The 12,786-nt window shown below is 37.7% G+C and overlaps 1 protein-coding gene across 2 annotated transcripts in view; it reads right to left on the bottom strand.

Moving 5' to 3' along the window:
* Window positions 1-12,786, bottom strand: part of ksr2 (kinase suppressor of ras 2) — a 127,760-nt gene that overhangs the window by 9,419 nt on the left and 105,555 nt on the right. For both annotated transcript variants that reach the window (XM_014011142.1, XM_014011141.1), the window contains 4 exons: window positions 7,574-7,622; window positions 6,373-6,734; window positions 659-755; window positions 429-562 (listed from right to left, as the gene is read on the bottom strand). In XM_014011142.1, coding sequence (XP_013866596.1) covers window positions 429-562; window positions 659-755; window positions 6,373-6,734; window positions 7,574-7,622 — 642 coding nt within the window. The remainder of the gene's footprint in view (window positions 1-428; window positions 563-658; window positions 756-6,372; window positions 6,735-7,573; window positions 7,623-12,786) is intronic.

The following is a 12,786-nucleotide window of genomic DNA, read 5'->3' on the forward strand; positions in this document are numbered from 1 at the left end:
TACATACATACATACATACATACATACATACATACATACATACATACATACATACATACATACATACATACATACATACATACATACATACATACGCATGTACGCACATAAATAAAAATCTATTTATCATCACTTGGGTTCTTAAATGTTCTTCTCACATTATGTTAAATCAAAGCAATTTTTATTATCACCGTCAAGTGATAAAATACTCAAACATTTAAGAGCTAATGATTTACTGCACCTATGTTGTTAAAAAATGCAAAGTCTAACTAAAAAATACACGACTATATAGAGACAAGTGGCTACTGACAATTTGTTCATATGTGGAGATTCTAATTCATTCATAGAATTTTTTGTTGCTAGTGTGTGTCATCTATTCCTTATCACATTTCTGATGGGTTTTTTTTTTTTTTTTTGCACAAACGTACCTTCCAGCCTGCAGAACTCCAGAAATGGTAAAAAGTCCGAAGTCAGTGATGACGATTTTGCCGTTGTCGTAAAACACATTCTTGGACTTCATGTCTTTGTGTAAAATCCCCTTAGCGTGGAGGTAGCCCATCCCCTGAGGAGAAAAAAAAATTGGAAAAACATGTGACTGTCCTGTAATATGATGTGAACTGCTGAAGTGTTCAGGGGAATCAATGCTGATTTCTTTTACCTTCACCATCTCTTGTGCAATCTGTCGTGTCTTGTTAACATCCAGGACAACCTTGGGATCCCGCACCACAGAGTAAAGTGTCCTGCCTTTACACAAGCTGACAGAGAGGGGAAAGATCAGGGGATACAAGACAGGATTACTGTGATTTATGAGAGCTGCTTTATTCAAGAAACAATACACTGAAGGAGAAGCAAAGATGTGCTAAACTCCCATTAGGATCAAAATGAATCTTGTTTTCCATTATTGTCTCTTCTGAATGTTTGCACCATCTGTTCATTTCCAAACACTGTTTGTAAAATTTCACTCTAATGTTGGCGTTTACTACAGAAGCCCAAGGAGGGAAAAATTTTTTTTTTTTGAAAACCTCTTTTCTGAGTTGGACTAAATTTTCGGTTTCTCTAAACTTTAAAAGTCATATGATGAGTAAAAAGAGATCAAAATCAAAAGACCCCCCCCCCCTCCCCAATGGAACATTTTTTTCCTAAAGGTAAGCATGAAAAAACTGATTAAATTTTGATTAATTGTGCTTTTCTATGAAGCATTTCTAATAATAAACATATATACAGTATATGTTTTATTTCTACATCAAACACCAAACAGGGTGGAAAAGAAAAATATTGTAAGTTTTTTTCCACGTCTAAGCCCTAATTAGCAAGTGGGGAACAAAATTCACAGGAAGAGGATATATACATATATATAGACCAAAATAAACTTTAGAAGATTTAATTAATTATTTTTTTAACTTGCTCTTCAGGATTTCAGTGAGGACAAAAACAAGACTTAAAAAAATATTTTTCTTTTTCACTTTGTTGGTTGTTTGCTGCGTAAATGAAAGAAAAAATGCCAAATATTTAATAGAAAAGCACAACCGATCTAATTTTACACATCACTGTTTTTCACCTATGAAAAAAAATCAATGAAAAAATAAAATATTTAAAATATTTCGATTTTTTTTTTACTCACTGTGTGACTTTTAAAGGTAAGAGAAACAGAAAATCTGGTCAGACTTAGAAAATGAGTCGTTAATTCATTTATTTAATTTTTTCCTCCTTGCCTTTCAGGGCTTCCGTAGTTTACTGACCCTGCCAAAAGTGAAGGCTGGTAATAAATATTTTTGTCCGTTTATGTGTTTATCAGTAAAACATCCCATGAGTTACTGGAGGAATAATAATAAAACATACAGTAAATTATTTTAAAATAAAAAGTTTGGATGAGGTGTCATATTTCTGCAGGAGTAGCTTCATGGCTGTTTTAATAAAGAGCTACTGCCACACACTTCAAAACCTTCAACCCCAGCTGTGCCCCACAGGTGACCAGCAACCGACACGAAGCCAACCGTTCATGCATATTTATTCCCAACAAGCTGACAGCAGCCAAACTTTAGTTTCTTTAAATAAACACAAAGATGCAGCCTGCATGCCTAATGGCAGTACCTGCACCGCACACACGGTAAAGGAAAACCTAACGAGGCAGCCTCAGCACACTGAAAGTCCCTCCTGTGCTTTAAAGTAATGACGTCATTCACAAAGATAGAAATGCTGTGACGTCACAGATTACGTCAAACACATCAAACGTGTTCTGCTCTGCAGGATCAATCCAGTCATGAAGAAAATAATAATAAAAAAAACAAAAAGAAGCAATCAACATTACTTTTTCTTTTAACCAATGAAAACTTGAACTACTCTTTGTGAGGAAACATTCACTTTGAATAGATTTTACAGCGAAGTCGTGTTGTAATTTGAACTGCAACACAATGATAAAAAACATCTTTTCTTTCCTTTATCTTCACTTTATTTAAAATGCTTAGTCTTAGTTGTCTCATTTGCAAGAGAGACCAGGCATGCACAAACAAAACAACAAATAAAACTAATAAAATATCAACATTTCTCAAACACAAGCTACTGTATATACAGTATACTACGATAAAAAAAAAAGACAATGATCGAGAAACGCAATAAAAGTTAGGCAATAAGTGAAGAAAAGATCAGGTGGAAAACAAAGACACCTGTTGCCCTGATATTTGCTGTTGTTTTCGGCACGCACCAAAGAAAATTTCTCAAAATCAGTCGGCTCATCTGTTGGCTTTTTTGCACTCAGCAATTTCATCTGACACCAACTGCAATCATACGATTGTATTTTTTGTACTTATTATGCAGTGAACGCGACGTGTTTTTAGCAACAAATTGTCGGCTTGAGGGAAAAAAAATCTACCAAGATTGTTTGTGCTTATCAAAATAAAAGAATGAAAGAGCAAAAAAATAGTCAATGATTTCGCTTTACTTTTACATTGCTTTTACAGCGATGGCGAGCCCAACATTCAAACCATTTTTTAACGTAATTAGCTGAGTTAATTAAGTGGTGGCATTTCTTGTGTTCTTGAACAAGAATCTAGCCGTGATTTTTTTCTCATTTGCAGCACTGTGACCAATAATCTGTGGCAAAATGAAAGGTGCAGAAAAATGCAACAGTTCATTCAAGTTTACTTTGCAATTTGTTTGTTATCTGCTCATCCGGACTGTTGAGGAGAAATGTGCTGTTGCTGTGAGGTGTGGGCGGATCATCAACTCAGCAGCAGTGGCAGCCTGCTCTACTCTCCACGTCTGCACGTTTCGCTGTCAGACACTTTGCAGAGAAGCAAATCTGTGGCTGATCTGAAAGGAGTGCCAAGGGACAAGGACCAACAGTAAAGACCATTTTTGCTAATTCAAAATGGCTGCCATGGCTAATCCACCTTAGCTTGAACAAAAATGGCTACACCGCCATAAGTTTTACAGGAGTTGAGATAAAATCTGGTGTGGTAGAAGCTAACAGCCAGGGGTGGAGCTAAAGGAGTGGTGGTTAGTTGACAATCTCAGGTGCCACCCATCAAGTGGGTGGGGTTATTGGAAATGCATTTAGATTTTGTTAAAGATTGTTCTCTGATTGTACCGTATAAATTTCCAGCTGTGTATGTTTAAAATGGACTGACTTATAGCCCTTTGTAAAATTAGCATTAGCGTACTGGTTAGCATAATTTGGAATTACCATTGGAAATCGACTTGCTACTCCTCAATAAATTTTATCTCTAAGTCTTAATATGGCTGAATTATCGTCATTTATAGGCTGTGTCCAAAACAACAGGCCGGGTCCTCCGAAGGTCAAATTTGTCGGCCGCATACGTCACAGCGCCGCGACGAAGGCCGTCCAAAACCGAAGACTCCTCCGATGCGGCCAACAAATACGTCCTTCCTTTGGCCTGAATCGAAGGTCTGGTCTGATGGATCCTTCCCGGCCCAGCATATCCCATAATGCATTGCAGCCCGACCGGAGATTTTTTACGCTAGTAATGGCGGACGAAGCGAAAGAAAAGAATACATTTTAAATAAAAATATGGTGATATAAAAATTTAAAAAATTTAGCGGTTGTAATTCTAATATTTTTATCATTTGTATGGACATGTTTTTAAATATTATTTTTTCGTCATAAAAAACGCGAAATAAACATGAACCTAAAGCGGGTCAATTAGTTCTTCAAATGATACCTTTAAGTTAATTTTCATAGTTTTGTGATATTAATAATGCTAATATATTGATATTTTTCTCATTTTGATTTAAGTTTGCTTGTTTAGCGTCGTCACAGTTGCTAGGTGACATGACGTACTCCAGGGTAAGGACGGGAGGCTAGACCGTCCAAATTCACACTCTTTTTTTCCAGTCTTCCCCGTCTACCAAGGACCCAGCCCGCCGCGACCGGGTAGTCTGGGTCCTCCGGAGGACCCGGCCTGTCTTTTTGGACACAGCCATAGTTAGCTGTTGTGGCCATCTTGGATTTTTGATTGACATTTAGAATTTGGTAAAGATTGTTTTTGTCTTTTATAGCAGTGAACCCCAACCTTGTTAGACTTGCATACGTTTAATTCTCATGCATTTTATTTTTTTCAACTCAAATTAAACAAAAATATAATAGCATTGCCATGAAAGTGAATAAGTAATTAAATAAATAAACCTGATATTGGCAGGTGCAGAAAACAGTAGCGTCCAAAATACATCAAATACCCCAAATGAGCAAATTCCGTGAGATTCTACGTTTTATATTGGATTCCATTTTGTGTTAATTCTGTGATTCTGTCTGCAATTTTCGCATTGCAGAAATCATAGGGCCCTAAAAATCTCAGTCCTATTTTTTTTACACACCTAGGAAATTTTTCCATGTGCCCCATGTAATATACTCGCATACCCCAAGGGGTACACTGGTTAGGAATCATTATTTTACACTAATCTTCAGCTTCATTTGTCTAAAAATGGCTAAATAATAAGTTGGGACAAACATTCAGACGTTTTCAGCTTAATATTTCTTAAAACAGCTGAATTAAAGTCATTTGGAATTAGCTGTGGTGACCCACTTGAATTTTCAGAGGCCTCTTCTTTGTTGTATGTGCCCCCCTAAAAAACACCCTGGCCACCCCTCTGCTGCTCATTGCAAAAATGTCTAGCTCCGCCCCTGCTAACAGTCATTCATGGTAATATTTTAAGTGCTTACAGATCATAATGTTATCTTCAAAGTTTGACCAAAATAGTCTGTCATATAAAAGATTTTCATCTAAAACACTAAGGGTGACATGCCAGCTGGTTCTGACATTATCAGTCCATTAAATGGACGTTATTAGTGGTTATCAGTCCCATAGAATGGCTTCAGACTATCCCTACTGTGCCCCCTAGTGGGTTAATATATCAATGACATTGAATGTGTAAAAAAAACAAAGCATATTTTATCGTCCTGATGCATCTCAGTTATCCAGGTAAAAAATCAAAAGGAAAAAAAATTGTATAGGTCCTCTGGACGGGTTCTTCTTTAATGAAACGTTTCGTCTCTCTTCCAAGAGACTTCTTCAGTCTGAGAGTTTCAGGCAAAATTCAGGCTTTTAAGTCCTGCCTCCAGGTGACTGATACTCACATCACATGGCTATGGTTCACAGGTGACTCATACTCACATCACATGGCTATGGTTCACAGGTGACTGATACTCACATCACATGGCTATCGTTCACAGGTGACTCATACTCACATCACATGGCTATGGTTCACAGGTGACTGATACTCACATCACATGGCTATCGTTCACCCTAATTACTACCTATTGTTAACAGAGGGTGGAGTGATACTGCCAATGACAGCGCTGTAGGAGGGGGACAGCTGAAAACGGAGGCCCCAACCTCTGTTTAATGACGGACAGTCTTTCTTTACGAAAATGGCTTCTTTTACTCCTCTCTCAAACCAACGTTCCTCCCTATCAAGAATGAGAACATCCTCATCTCTGAAAGAGTGACCGCTGGCCTGTAAATGAGTGAAAACTGCAGAGTTCTGGCCATTAGATGTAGCTCGTCTGTGTTGGGACAGTTCAAAGCATATTTTAATTAATTTTTTGTCCGGTGTGGGTGGGTTCTCGCTGCCCATGCCTGGTCTCAGTCCTGGCTCTCCCGCTCTCTGGTCCGGTGTTCTACCCATTGCCCAACGTTGGGCCTGCAACAATGGTCTACTTTATCGTAGCCCATGTCATTTTCTCTAAAATTAACCTTAGTGGCTTTATGCCTCATATTAACCAGCTGACAGTCTGAAGCCATTCTATGGGACTGATAATGACTAATAACATCCATTTAATGGATGATAACATCCGAAGCGGGTGGATATGCATTGCTTCTATGATAGGCCTTTCATTGAGTCAGTTTTCAGTCATACCTGGTGATGATGGCCAGATGTGGCGGGCTCATGCACACCCCCATAAACAGCACTACATTCTCGTGGCGAGTGTTGCGGTAGGCCATGACCTCCCGTTTGAAGGCCTTCAGCTGGTCCTCGTTGTCGCGCTCGATGTCGATCAGACGGATGGCGACCTCGCCGTGCCACCGTCCGTGGAACACTTTGCCGAAGCGCCCCTTGCCGATCATCTCTCCGATCTCCAGCTGCTCGAAGGGGATGTCCCACTCCTGCAGGAAGATGCTGGTCTGGCTGGCTTTTCGTGGGAAGTTGCGAGCCGAGAGGAGCGACAAATTCATCTCCTCGAACTCGTCACCAGAATCCTCGTTGTTGCCATCTTCATTCTGTGGCAAAGGCAAACTCATTTATTCAAACCTGAAATGCCACAAAAAAGTTGTTTTTTAATTTTTATTGACAATCGCCAAATGCAGACGTGATAATGTTTATGCTGTTCTGTGTGAGAGCAATATATCTCATGACCAAATGGGTTTATTTGAATGGACTTTTAAGACCATTGGATATCTACTACTGAATAACTTTGAGTCAACCCAATTGAAATATCCAATTAAAAGTATGAAATCAATGCATGCATCATCAGTAAATGTTCAGTCATTTCTAAACCTGGTTCACTACGAAAAACAAAACTGTATTTATTGAAATATTTTGCTAATTTAGTTTTTTCTCCGGCTGAGTTTGTTTGAAATGCAGACTGTTATTTAGGTTGTTGCCAGAAGGAAATGGAGATGAAAAGAGAAAACAACCAGAGGGGGGAAAAAAAACTGGCTGATTTACTGATTTGATTTTAAACATAATGAACTGAAAAAGTGAAAATGACCTATTTAAAGATGCCAGCTGGAATATTATTCAAGGCAATCTGCATAAAATTTTCTCACAATCGATCGTTGTTACAGAAACCGAGACTACGAGCCTCGATCTCACTGCTTTTGACGCATAACTTACCTGGAGGCTTCGCAGAGAGCTGAGACAAATTATGCTAAATGAGAGAACAACGCAAATGACTGTGACAAGTGATGGTGGGAGATTTGTTTTTTCTTCCTTTTTTCCCCCACATTCATATTCACCAGTAATTTCACACTAAAGAAAGTAAAGCAGCCTGATAAACATATAAAAAACTGTCACATCAATTCAAACGAACAAAAAGAAGCAGAAACCAAGAACTCACGTCAGATGTGGGTTCAACTTCAATTTGAAGTAAAGGGTTTCCCTCATTCCTAAAAGCAAAAACAGGATTGAAACAAATTCCATATGAGTAAAAAATATAAAGCAAAAAGACTTCTTTAAAATGTGTGTTTCTCTGACTGCAGTGGTTTTTGTTACATTCTAACAAAACTGTGCCTCAAACAGAAAAGACGATCTCATACACCTATAATGTTAGGAACTTTGACAGTTGTTACACCCTCAGGGAGCAGAGGCAGTAAAAGAAAGGTGCGACATGCTGGTAGCAGTTAGTGTAACTACTAACTTTAAACAAAAGTGATGGGAATGTTTTATCCATATATCTAAGGATTTTTGCCTTTGAAATTTTAAAGGAGACCTATCATGCTTTTAAATCCTTCAAAATGCATCATAAACTACGAGCCACACAATATTTTTATTTTAATTACAAGCAAGTCACAATATTATGACAATAAAGTCATAAAATTACAAGAATAAAGGCCATATTCTCATACAGCTTTATTCTCATACGGCTTTATTCTCATACGGCTTTATTCTCATACGGCTTTATTCTCATACAGCTATATTCTCATACGGCTTTACTCCTTTACGACTATTTTATCCAACTTTATTCTCATACGACTTTGTTATTATACAGCTTTATTCTCATACGGCTTTATTCTCATATGGTTTTATTCTCATACAGCTTTATTCTCAAACGGCTTTATTCTCATATGGTTTTATTATTATACAGCTTTATTCTCATACGGCTTTATTCTCATATGGTTTTATTCTCATACAGCTTTATTCTCAAACGGCTTTATTCTCATATGGTTTTATTCTCATACAGCTTTATTCTCATACGGCTTTATTCTTTTACGACTATTTTATCCAACTTTATTCTCATATGACTTTATTCTTATAGTTTTATTCTCATACGACTTTAATCTTATGCAGCTATATTCTCATACGGCTTTATTCTTTTACGACTTTATTTTACCCAACCTTATTCTCATATGACTTTATTCTCATACAACTTTATTCTCATATGCCTTTTTTAAACGATTTTATTCTCATATAACTTATTTTCATGAATGAATGAATGATACTTTATTGATCCCAAGATAGAAAATGACAGTACATGACTTTTTTCTTGTAGTGTTACAACTTTAATGTTGAAATGTTGTGACTTAATTTTTGTAATAAAAATAATAAAAATATTCTGTGGCCCTAATACTGTATACTAATGCAGCATAAATAGAAATTTCCTGTAATATTCAGTCACATCTTACCAAAAATCATATTACATATATTTTTTCAATGCTCGCTTCAATTTTTATTTTTATTTTTTTTTATTTTTTTGTTTGTTTATTTATGTTTTTGGCATTGATAATCCCAATCAGGGACATTTACAACACATTTGGACTTTGCCTAACAGATGTTATAGGACATTTAGAATCAACAAAGTTAGAATTATTCTAGTCCAATGAATAAACTCTTTTTCTTTTAAATTTAGGTTATACAAATCTTACAAAAGACAGCCTTGGAGTTTTGTTATTTTTTTTGAATGGAAATGTAATCTCTGCTGCTGGTGTATCCTTCCACAAGCACCCTGCACTGATTGCTGATTGATTGCACCTAATAAACTCATAAGAGGTCTGACTGTTGAATCTGTAAATGTGGAAGAACCTTTGAAAGGCTGAAATATTTGTTGTTACTCTTTGATGCATTGTGTGCACTAGAATACAATGAAGTGAACATACTGCAAAGAAAGATTTGATCTGAGCTGTGTGGAAGGAGACTTGAGCAGCCTTTGAGTGGGGAGTCTTTTCAGTCCTCTTTGAGCGAGACGCCAAAGACCAGTCGTTGCATTGATGCAGAATCTCCTTTGTTAAATACAAGGTTTGTTTAGTGAGACCACTTCAGTGATTCTGAAATGAGTGATTTTCACAGCTTCAAACTATTTCGGTAATTACCGTATTTATTCGTGTATAATACGATCTCATGTATAATACGACTCCCCCTTTTTGAGATTAAAAAGCATAAAAAAATTAATCCTCAAACTACCTCCAATTTCATACAGACTTCAAGATTTTTCAGCCTTTGCAGTCTTTATACATATCAGTAAAATGATCATTGGACTGTTCATTTTATTTTAACAACATATGTACTAAAAGGTACTTTGACAACAAATATATATCAGCTGTAGCAGCATCATATGAATTCTGGCATTTTACACATAGTCCACCAGGAGGCGCCAACACAAAAGTCAGAGACTTCACATGAGATTTGGGCCATTTTGTCGGGGAAAAGCAGATTACTTCCTACTCGCGAGCGCCCCCTCTGGTGGGGAAACTTTTTTCAGGGATACAAACTTTTTCAGAACACCGGTAGACGGCAGCCATTACAGACGAACATGTGTTTGTTGGTGTTCCAGCAGCGGCCCGGTCGCACGCTAATATCTTTAGTTCGTTATCATTACCAAGCTGCAGGACTGCTTTTTTCCCCTTTTTTCCACATCATGTCGCCTGCCTGGTTCTGTTATTATCTCGCTCTGAAGCACGGAGGAGTGTCACAGGTGAGCTCGCTTCAGCTGCTTTTTACGACGCCGTCTCATTTCCGGACTCAGGCATTTTGCGGATGAAGCCGATATTTCAGTTAAAATACATAAGTAAAAATATTTATCTGAGTATAGTACTACCTCCCAACTTTATGGATGATTTTATGGAATAAATTTTACGTATTATACTTGAAAAAATACAGTACATTTGCTTCATTTTAATCAACAAAATTTTTGTGGTAGTAACTGAACATCATCGTCTCTCACAATACCGCACATCATTTTAGTCTAAAACGCTGGAATTAATTTGCTTGTTGCTTTCTAGGGCAGCGAGAAGTTGCTTTATGTTCAGTTACTGACATTGTTTTTTTTTTGTAAATTGGATAAAGTCTTTTTTTAAACAAGTCTTTTCTTATTTCTTTGTTGCTGAGATCACAGTAAAAAGACTTTCTGAGCCACAGGCTTTTATACTGTAAATCACCTGAAGTGGCCCACCGGCAGCTAAAAGAACAGTGACATCAATGCCATCGAACAGATTCATGGTGAAAATGTGGAGGATGAAACGAAACAAACCGCCTTTTTTTCCTGACCTTGATTTTTAATCTCGGTACTTTTATTACCTTAAAGTGCGTTTTCACCCTGAGGCCCCATTCATTTTTGACCCCACCATGTACATTGTCACCTACACACTCAGCGGGCGGCGGTGACACGAATAAAATGAGCCCTCTCCTCGTTTTCCAACCAGCCCACTTTGGTACACACATTTCACCGTGTAACATTAGTGCATAACCTCTAAGAATTTCTCTGTGATGCAGAAACACTAGTTCACAAAGCAGCCCTGGACTCTGGGTAAAGACTACAGGTGAGGCAACTTATAAAATAATACGATCCCTGCGGCGCCAAGATCTCCTACCCACGGCTTCGATCTTTGCTCTAATGAGGGAATCCTGCAGGGCGTTGAGGTCTGAAACAGGCCCTCATTAACCCTGGGATGAGACCATTAAGGCCAGAGAAATCTGCCACCTGCTACTGCAGGAGCATGCAAAGATGTGGATAAGGAGGGATAATGCACATTAATTAAACTAAAATATGGGTTTTAAAGCTTGGCTAGTGTAGCTCCATTTGTCAAAAGGCAGGGTACGAGAAAAACACAAAGTGAGGAATGTTGGAGTCGTATGACTCAAAGGTTTCAAATGAAACTGTTCTCAAGCCTCTCTTTTTCTTTTTTTAATAGATGATTTCTTTAACGGTAAGGTAAGTTCAGGTCAGGTCAGGTAAGTTTATTTATAAAGCACATTCCATGTACAAGACAACTCAAAGTGCTTTACATAAAACATTAAAAGCAAGGTATCAGCATATACAACGTATAAAAATAAAACACAATAACATAAAACCAATAAAATACATTTAAAAATAACAGATAAAAGCAGCAGTGCAGACAATCTGCAGTTGTCTGACCTAATGAAAGGCAGCGACAAACAGAATTGTCTTCAACTTTGATTTGAAAGTGCTGAGATTTTCAGCTGACCTGCAGTCTTCAGGAAGTTTAAAAGCTTAAAAAAGTTAAAAGCATATTACAACTCAAAAAGTAAACTAATGTACTTTTTTTTTCAGAGTCCCGAGGAAGCCAGTGTAAACAATGTGATGCGTTTATTGACTGATCGCATCAGCAAAATTGATATTCTGCAGGTCAAACCTAAAGAGGAAATCAGGAAATGATGGAATATCCTGAAGCTCTGCACATTGCATTCTTGTCTACGGCCGTTAATTTAATGCACAATATTATTTATTTCAATAATTCATTGCAGCTTAGGCCATAGAAACAGTGCATCCCAGTGCAAAATGTGTTCATTCTTAGATTTAATCTCTTGTTTTATAGCACAACTTTAAAATAGAACGTTAGAATAGTCTGGAAGATGGCGTTAAAGTCAGTGGGTGTATTTAAGAGAAAGATACAGTCTGTTGGAGACTTATGTAATGGTATAATGTTGGGCTGCACCGATTAGTTGAAATAATCGATGACGTCGATTCTGTAAATTTGTCGACGCAGATTTTTTATTATCGATTCGCTGTATTACATAACCACCACGTGAATGTTCATGCAATTCCATTTCGGTACCTAAATGCATCATTGCGACTGTATTGGCATAAGAGTGCTGAGTTTTCCATGCTTGTCCTGAACGCAGCATCGCGCAAGAGCGTAATGACGTCAGCAGCCGCTGCTTCAGTTCAGTCTGAAGCTTGAAAACAAGCCTCGCAGCTCCTGGAGTAAAATTTACTGAACAGACCGCCTCTGAATTATCTGGTGGATTAATTTTCTTGTGAACATGATGTTCGCTCGCTCCAAGTAAATAAAGTAGCACCACTTTCTTTATTTCATCCAGCATTAAACAGAGAGCGGTGTTAGGTCGAGCCACATTCCCCCATCAGACGGTTCCCCCATCGTCTCAAACAACAGAGCTGCTTCCCGACACACGTCTGACCTGAAGAGCACAAGCAGCCAACAAGGGTTGGACGTGTTCTGGATGTTCAAAACGTAGCTTAAATACCTTTTATTTATTTTAACTGCATCCTCTTTTGTKTRTTTGRTTTAAACHYATTTGCCTTCCATGGACCTCCATCACACATGTTTCTAGTGGGGAAATGACATCAATAGAAAC

Source organism: Austrofundulus limnaeus, unplaced genomic scaffold (assembly GCF_001266775.1).
Source record: "Austrofundulus limnaeus strain Quisiro unplaced genomic scaffold, Austrofundulus_limnaeus-1.0 Scaffold77, whole genome shotgun sequence".
NCBI classification, from domain to species: Eukaryota; Metazoa; Chordata; class Actinopteri; order Cyprinodontiformes; family Rivulidae; genus Austrofundulus; species Austrofundulus limnaeus.